Consider the following 9,104-nt stretch of genomic DNA (forward strand, 5'->3'; position numbering starts at 1 on the left):
TGCTGGGATCGCCCGTGCTTCCTGAGATGCTGGGAAATGTAGTTTCTCCACCTTGCACAGTGCAGCCTGCTATAGTCTCAGACCGTTAGTGCGCCCAACAAAAGAGAGCAGGCTCCTCAAGCCCCTGAAGATTTCAAGCATCGCTCCGCTGGGACAAACTCTAGGCAACAACACGAATGAATATTCTCTCCTCCGGGACTCCTCCAAGAGGGCCTTTCCTACCGACGCTCTCGGTCCATGAGCGAAGCCGCTGAGCGTTGCTATTGGCCATTCCGGATGCCAATCGCCAAGGGTGGCTTACTATTGGTTTCAGGGCGGGAGCTGCACGACTAGTGGAAAGGAGAAGGGATCAGGAGCGGGAGCTAAGGGGAGGGAGAGGCCGGTTCGGGTCTAGCCGCTACCGCTGCTCGCCTGAGGTTTCCGCGTGCTGCGGCTCTGTCCTCGGTTCCTGGTTACCGTCTGCGAGGCCCCGCCGAGCCAGCGTGGGAGGGCCGCAGGCGGCAGGCGCCGCATCATGTCAGCCAAGGACGATCGGGCCAGGGATATCCTGAGAGGCTTCAAACTGTATCCACCCGGGAGCAGGGGCGGGGCTGGGAGGAGGCCGGAGCTCGGAGGTGCGAGGCTTTGGCAGGAGCGCCAGGTGGGCACCCGAGAAAAGGGGCAGAAGGAGAGGACAGGAAAGGAACGACGTGCCCGGCCCCCGGGAGGGACCGCGAACGGGAGGCGGGCACGGGGGCACCCTGAGGGAGGAAGGGGACGTTGACGAGCCTCGTGGGGGATAGAGGCGGAGGAGCCCCGGGACCTGTCTATGAAAGGTGTCCCCTTCGGAAACCGGTGTCCCTAAGGCCAGTCGGGGCCCGGAGACGAGAAGGAGGCTGCGGCCCCGCATGCAGGGGCTGAGGGGGTGCGGCGGGCTGGCCTCCTAGCCCGACTCAGAGCGTCTTTGGCGGGAAGCCCAGGGGGAGTAAGGGAAAGTGACTCCAAGCAAGTGACCTTGGGGAGGGGGCGAGTAACCGCGTACGCTCTCGGGTACCCCACCAGATACACCCCGTCTTGTTTCTGCAACTTCTCTTCCTCACTTGTGGCTTCTAGGACTGGAGGAGTAGTGGAGAGGTGGGGAAAGAGAAATCCGAGACCTACCCCACCTTAACACTTTCTTGGCTTTTGGAACATTGAATGGTCACTTTTCTCCTCAGCCTCTCAAGTTCTTTTTCCAGCAAGATGAGGAACATGAGGTGTGTGTGATGTCTTGAGGTACTTCTGGTTTTGAACTGACTCCTGGCAGAACTGTCTTTGTTCCTTGGCATTGCTGTGGTTAATGCTTTGTTATGGTGGAGCTGTTCATGCTAACTTTATTGCGTTGAGGACACCTTACAATATAAGAAATCAGTGCTTCGGTGAGCATGATATTGAATGCCTGATATCTCAATACTTGGAAGATGGAAGCAGGAGGATCAGGAATTCAAGTCAGCCTCAGCTTCAAAGAGAGTTAGTTCCAGGTCAGCTTCAAAAGGAAGAAAGTGAGGAGGCAGAAAAGAAGCCATTGCCTCAGGCCTCTTGTAGTTGTTGTGAGACTTTTACAACCACTTTCTATATAGTAAGGGAGCTTCAATCGGTTTGTTTTGTTTCAGAGACAGGGTCACACTGTGAAACTGGATATATAGACCAGGCTGGCCTCAAATAGCGATCTCTCTGCCTCTGTCTCTAAAACGTGGTAGGGCTCAGGGTGTGGGCCAGCATCTCTGGCTAGAAGCTGTGTGTGTTGATGGACTATTTGTCACTGTAAAATGCAGATGAAATGTATTCCAGTTTTACATTCTGCTGACCTTAATCTCTGCTTACATCCCTGCTGTTCGGCATGGAATATTCGTAAGTTCCTCTCTCCGTGCAATGTAACCATCATTTAGTGAGCTCCTTCTGCCCCTGGGAGCTCAGGCTTCCCTAAACATGGTCTCAGAGCAACCTGTTGCATCTTCACAGGACCTGTTTCTCATCTTCCAATATTTAATTGCTTTTCCATAGTTAGAAACCAAGGTGAAAGTAAACTCTAGACTGCATAGCAAGGCATGATAAATCACAATTATAATCTTGGCACCTGGTGACTGGAGCAGGAAATTGTCATGTATTCGAGACCAGTGTAGGCTATAGAGTGCAGCCCTGACTCCAGAAACACACACACACACAGACACCACAGTGTGGAAAGGGGTGAAGTAGGCTGGAAGTGTAAATGAGGTCTTAGGTCTCTGTAGCACTGGAGAGAAAAAACAACACAGGAAGTTTTGGGTGCAAAAATGAAAACTCTTTGAGGGAAAACTAATCTACTGAGTTTTTGTTGGTTTGGTTTTTGAGGGTGAGCAAGTAAAGTACACTGAGAAGAAACAGCTCCCTGCAGCTGGGGGCAGGGGTAGGGAGGGAGGGAACTGAAAAATGAGCTGCCCCTGCTGTGCTTTTTAAAAACAGAAGGCTGCATCTCCTTACGTATTGCCATTCATGATAAACTCAGTGTCTTTAGATAGTAAAGTTTAGTAACAGACTCTTTTGTAGCTCTGTGTATTTTCCTGTTGGTCTTTATAATGAAAACCCTAAGCATATAAAGATGATGAAAGTGTTAGGAAAGCTGTAGCATGGCCTTTGTTTTTTTCATTGAGTGATTTAGACTCTTAATGTATATGCTGTAGATAATGAACCATAGGCTGGGGAATTGAATTCCAGAAGCAATGATTTTGTCCCATTATAAGTATCACTACTAAAAACAAATATTTGGAGTAAATGAGTGTAGCAGAAAATCTCAGACCTTGTCACCTTTATTCTTGATATAAACCTGTTGAGAAAGCTAAGGGGCAAATATAGAAAAAACTATAAAGCTAGATGTAGTGGCACACCTTTCACAAAAGGAATGAAACATTCAGGGAAAGCTGTCTTAAATAATTCTGGAGTTTATCTGTTTAAAAAAAAGTGAGTTAGCTAGGTGGTGGTGGCACATGTCTTTAACTACCCAGCACTCAGGAGACAGGTGACTCTCTGTGAGTCTGAGGCCAGCCTGGTTATAAATCAAGTTCCAGGACAGCCAGGGCTACACAGAGAAACCCTGTCTCGAAAAATCACAAAGGAAGGAAAGAAAGATTGAATGAAAGAAAGAAAGAAAGAAAGAAAGAGAGTGAATCTGCCACAGGAAACAGGCTTTCATGGAAAGCTTAACCTGAGCTGATTAAATTATAAAGCACAAGGGAAGCAGCCACACAGAAGTTAGCATGGGAGGGAAGGAGTGCTCATCCTCTGGTATCCTTTGTTGACCTGAAAATGAAGAGAAGGAAAATGGAGCTGGAGATACAGCTCAGCAGTTAAGAACCTAAGGGTGTTCATTGCTCTTGCAGAGGACCTGGGTATGTTTCCCAACACCCACATCAGGCAGTCGGCAACCTCCTATAACTAAATGCCAGGAATCTGACACGCTCTTGTCTCTTGGGACACCTGCACACATGTGGCACACAGAAAAAGAGAACAGGAACTGTGTGGTTTACCTGCTTTCATTTTTTTTTTTTTTAAGAAAGATAATTTTATGTTAGAAACATTTGATCACTCACCACCTGTTTTTGGATATTTTTTTTCTGAGCTGTTTTCAGATTGTTTATTTTAAAAAAAAAAATTGTGCTTACTACTTGTCTTAATTTTCTGTTGCTATGGTGAGACACTACAACCAAGGGAAGTTGAAGAAGAAAAAGTATGAGGGCTTTGAGGTCCAGCGGTTAGAGGCTGTGACCATCACCATGGGGAGCCTGGCAGCAGGTAGCAGACACGGTGCTCGAGCTCATCTGATCCGCAAACACTAGGCAGAGACAGCTACCAGGGAGTGTTGAGGGGTTTGAAACCTCAAAGCCCACTCCCAGTGACACGCCTCCTTCAGCAAGACCACACCTCTTAGTCCTCCCCAAATAGGCCCTCCAACAGTGAGCCAAACATTCAAATACATGAGCTTATGGAGGCCATTCTCATTCAAAATACCACATAACTATTAAAAAAAAAAAAAAGCACCATTATATTCTCCCACCAACACACTCAAATTTATATATTGACTTGTCTTTTTTTTTAGTTTTGAAAACTTTATTTCATTTGAAAAGAAAATATATTTTAAATTTTTGTATTCCTGCATCCCCAGCTCTCTGGAGAAATAATATATCCTAGAGGTTAAGTGCTTAACTAATGGGGCTGTGGCGGCCCATGCCTTTAACTTCAGTGCTTAGGAGGTGAAGGCAGGCGGATCTGAGTTCAAGGCCAGCTTAGTGTACGTGGTTTATATAGTGAATTCTAGACATTCCAGGGCTGCATAGCGAGGCACTGTCTCAAAAGAAAGAAGGGGAAGAACTGTACTGAGCTGAGGAGCTACAACTTGGAATCCTACTCCTGTGTTCTACCCCCCAATCTAAATAGGACTAATAGCTCTTACAAATCTACTGTGATATGAAATGCATTGATATCTACACCTCTGGAAAGTCATCTGGTACACAGTGAGCCTTATGTCTTGGTAGTGTTTTTATTAGTTAAGTTGCAATTTCATGTTTTTCAATTTTCTCCCGTGAACTAGTTGTTAATGTTTACCCATTTTACTGCTGTTTGCCATTTACTCTGTATACCACATCCTAGTCACACACACCCCACCTTCCCCTTTCTCCCTCCCATTCCCATCAAGTCTCCACCGCACTACCATGTCTCTCTGTCTCACTTCAGTCTTTGCTTTCTGACTCACTCACTGGTCTTAACCAGGGCTGCCTCATGTGCATGCTTGAGTTACCACACACCAGCGGAGTGTGGTAACTCTCCACATCAGTGGCTATCCCACTGAAGACAGTGACTGCTTCCACAACCACCCACTGTGTCTCCCTAAATCTCTTTTACAATTTTTACTTTGAGACAGAGTCACACTAAGTTGCCCAGACTGGCCTTGAACTAGTTATTTTCATTCTTCAGCCTCCCAGGAAGTTGGGATTTCAGGGCTGCGCCAGCATGCTACCCCCTCTCTGTCTCCCTCTCTCTCTCTCTGATTAAACGGAATTCTTTTTAAGTTTTTTTTTTAATATATCTATAACTTCCATTTGGCATTTGTCTTATTTAAGATGATCTCCCTCGTATACTCTGGTTCTGCTCATATAAATACTTTACCTTTTATTAAAGATTTTTGTGGAGAGGAACAATTTTGAATCTTAACCCAATTTCTGAGCCTTTACAGAAGCAGAGGGCATAGCTGTTATTGCTTAAGGTGCTGGTGGTCTCTTCTCCTGAGATTAATCAAATAGCCTGTTTTCTTCTTTTCAGTACTTAACCCTTTAACTCCCTGAAAAATGTTTATACTCACTATGTGTAGTAGGAATAAGCTGTTTGGAAAGTCAGCTATCCCAGTAACGTTTAGTGGCTACTTAGACCATTTTCCTCCATTGTTTTGGAACACTTAACAAACTTCCATAAGACATGGTTTACTCTTAGAATATTGTTTCATTATTTATTTCTTGCTTATGCCCGTACATGCTTAGGTAATCATCTAGTTTCACAGTATGGTTTAATATAGTTCCAGTGGGATTATCATGACATGAGTGTGTGTCTATAAAGTCAAGATGTCCCCAATAAATATTTGTGCTCCTTCTAGTCACACGAAGCTTTGCCCGTATGTCCATTACAGATAGCCAACAAGCATGAAAATATTACAAAACTCAGACGTAACTGAGAGAATTCATGTAAGGTTTTCTGTTTGTTATGTTATTTCACAAATAGAATACTTAACAGGATTTTGTTCTCTCGGCATCCCCTTCCCATCCCTCCTTTTCTGGTTTCAGCTCATACACATTAAGACTATTCTATTTTTTTCTTTGCTAAAAGGATTTTAGCATTTCCTAATTGTAAATGAAAATTATAAATGAAACATTTGGGGGAAGGCAAGAGTGATTTTTCTGCATAGATTTTGGATTTGATAATTTTAAACAGCTGACAGATTGTGAACCTCAAACTCCCCATTTACTTCATTTAACAAAGTGTTGGGTGGTCGTTATGCAGAGGGTACTCTGCACTTGAAGGTTACAACAGAATGAAAGATCCCGCCTTTATTTCTGTTTAGAAGGGATGTCTTTAACATGGCATTACTAGCCGAGCCTGGTGGTTTCAGGCCTATGATCCCAGCTACTCCGAGACTAGGACAGAAGCATTGAAAGTTCAAGGCCTTCCAGGGCGACTTGGTCTCCCAGTAAACATTTAAAATAAAATAAAAAGAGGCCAATAAAAGAACATTCACCTAAGTTCAATCTTTAGTAATAGAAGAAAAAATTTATTTATATATATATATATATAAATTTATTTATATATATATATATATATATATATATAGAGAGAGAGAGAGAGAGAGAGAGAGAGAGAGGGTTTCTCTGTGTAGCCTTGGCTGTCCTGGTTGAAGACCAGGCTGGCCTTGAGTTCACAGAGATCCACCTGCCTCTGCCTCCCTGGGAAATCTAGAGAAACCCTGTCTCGAAAAAACAACAAAAAACAAACCAAGATTATTTATGTTATATGTATATGTGTGAGTGCCTACATGTATATTTGTGCACTCTGTGTATACTGGTACCCTCAGAGGCCTGAAGAGGGTGTCCAGTCCCCTGGAACTAGAGTTGGAGGCAGTTGTAAGCCACTTGATGTTGGTGCTAGGAGCCAAGCCTCGGTCCTCTGGAAGAACAGCAGCATTCTTAACCTCAGAACTATCTCCCCAGACCCCCATTCATTTTCATTTGAGAACTATTCTTTTCTATTACAGTTACCTCCTCTGTATTGCTTTTAGTTTTTCTTCAGCTCTTAAATTTGGGGTCAGAGTTCAGCGTGGGATAAGAAAAAAAATTTTAACAGTTAGTCACCTGGAAGGAAAAAAGATACTTCCCAGAAAGTATTTAAAGAGCAAATAGGGGGGCTGGAGAAATGGCTCAGAGGTTAAGAGCACTGGCTGTTTTTCCAGAGGTCTTGAGTTCAATTCCCAGCAACCACATGGTAGCTCATAACCATCTATAATGAGATCTGGTGCCTTCTTCTGGCCTGCAGGCACACATGCAGGCAGAACACTGTATACATAATAAATTAATCTTTAAAAAATAGCAAACAGGTATATTCTTATTTCATATTCTATTCAATGTGTGTGCACCTATGTACATGCCTGGGTGTATGTACTCTACATGTAGGAGCTTGTGGAGGTCAGAAGAGGGTGTCAGATCTCCTGGAACTGGAGGTACGGCAGCTGTGACTTCCCATATGGGTGCTGGGAATTGAACCCTGGTCCTCGGGAAGAATTGTGAGCACTCTTAGCCACTGAGTCATCTCTCCAGCCCTAATGGGTATATTCTTGGTTTCACACCTTTTTATCCATTTTAAACACAGTCTGTAGTCAAGAAATGGCTACTCACAGGACTACTTAGCAGCTTTGATCACGATCATATTTAGGAGGAAGGTTGTTACTCAGAGCTAATAAGCACAGCATTATGGGCCATTAGGTTTTACGTAGTCTTCAGATGAGCCACACAGACCATCTTCTTAATGGGAAAGAAGAAAGAATGCCTCACATGATCCCCTCAGACCACAGCACAAATAAGTGAGAGGATAGTGGTAGTATTTAAAAGACCACCTTATGAATAGGTCCAAATATCTCCACTTCACTCTGGAATCTTAACTTTAAACATCTATGAAAAGCATCAGATAAAAACTATATTGTAGGCGGTTGTTGTGAGGCACTCCTATAATCCCAGCACCCAGGAAGCCAGACACAGATGGATCTCTGAATTAGAGTCCTAGTCTACAGAGCAAGTTCCAGGACAGCCAAGGCTACACAGAGAAACCCTGTCTCAAAAAAAAAAAAAAAAAAAAAGTTTCCTAAGTGTAGATTGAGATCAAATAAAAATATTCCACATTATAACATTGTTTTGTGTTCTTGAGATAAGGGCTCACTATGTAGTCCTGCCTGGCCCGGGACCTTGCTGTATAGACCAGGGTGACCTCAAATCCAGAGATGAGCATGAGTACTGAGATTAAAAGCACGCGCTACCATATCTACCTTTTCGAAAACTTTCTGATTTTTTTTTAATGTAGAGTGATGGCTCAATGGTTAAAAGCACTTACTGCTCTTGCAGAGGACCTGGGTTCAGTTCCCAGCACCCACATGATGGCTCACAAACTCCAGTTCGTGCGAATTTGACACTTTCTGACTTGTGCAGGCACCAGACAACATATGCAGCGCACACGCATGCAAGTGAAATATTCGGACACATAAAACGTCTTTTTTTAACGTGGTAAGTAACTGGGTGAGAATTGAGTTTGGGAAGTTCTTGTCAAGTCACTGCCGTGTGAAAAGGTGAGGAGGAGGAAGAACACTGTCATGGAAATAGGAATGAGAAGCGAGCTTTATTGTTCTGGAGCTATCTTCTATACAAAGAGTAAGTGAGAAGGTCTTTGTGTAGCCACTTCCTGACTTTCTTATTTGTTTACAACAAAGTGGCATATCATCTGCTAAACCCAAGAAATGTGAAAATCAGAAACAAGCCAGGCACAGAGGCACACATCTGTAATCCCAGCTCTTGGGAGGCAGAGGCAGGTAGATCTCTGTGAGTCGAGGCCAGTCTGGTCTACAGGACAGCCAAGGCTACATAGAGAAACCCTGTGTAGAAAAAAAATCATAAACAGGTCTTCATGTTCAGTGGTTAAGTGGTTAAGTCTTCATGTTCAGTGGTTAAGTCTTCATGTTCAGTGGTTAAGTCTTCATGTTCAGTGGGTGTGCTGTGCATTTACATCATCTCAGCACCCTGAGATCTGAGGCCAGCCTGGTCTACCTGTCAAAGTTCCAGGCTTGCTGGTGGCTCATAGCTAGGACTCAGTCTCAGAACAAAGCTAAATAAATAAATAAATAAATAAATAAATAAATAAATAAATAAATGGGGCTCTGTCTCAGAACAAAGCTAAATAAATAAATAAATAAGTAAATAAATAAATAAATAAATAAATAAATAAAGAGATGGGGCTCTGTCTCAGAACAAAGCTAAATAGATAGATAGATAGATAGATAGATAGATAGATAGATAGATAGATAGATA

At 43.5% G+C, this 9,104-nt stretch overlaps 1 protein-coding gene across 1 annotated transcript in view; it reads left to right on the forward strand.

Annotated features, from left to right (window-relative positions):
- Positions 1 to 299: 299 nt before the first annotated feature.
- Pde6d (phosphodiesterase 6D) overlaps positions 300 to 9,104 on the forward strand; it is a 35,873-nt gene continuing 27,068 nt past the window's right edge. The window contains exon 1 of the mRNA XM_055616999.1: positions 300 to 564. Within this exon, the coding sequence (XP_055472974.1) occupies positions 515 to 564 (50 nt within the window). The 5' untranslated portion in view covers positions 300 to 514. The remainder of the gene's footprint in view (positions 565 to 9,104) is intronic.

This window comes from Psammomys obesus, unplaced genomic scaffold, assembly GCF_907164565.1.
Source record: "Psammomys obesus unplaced genomic scaffold, mPsaObe1.curated_primary_1811, whole genome shotgun sequence".
NCBI lineage: Eukaryota > Metazoa > Chordata > Mammalia > Rodentia > Muridae > Psammomys > Psammomys obesus.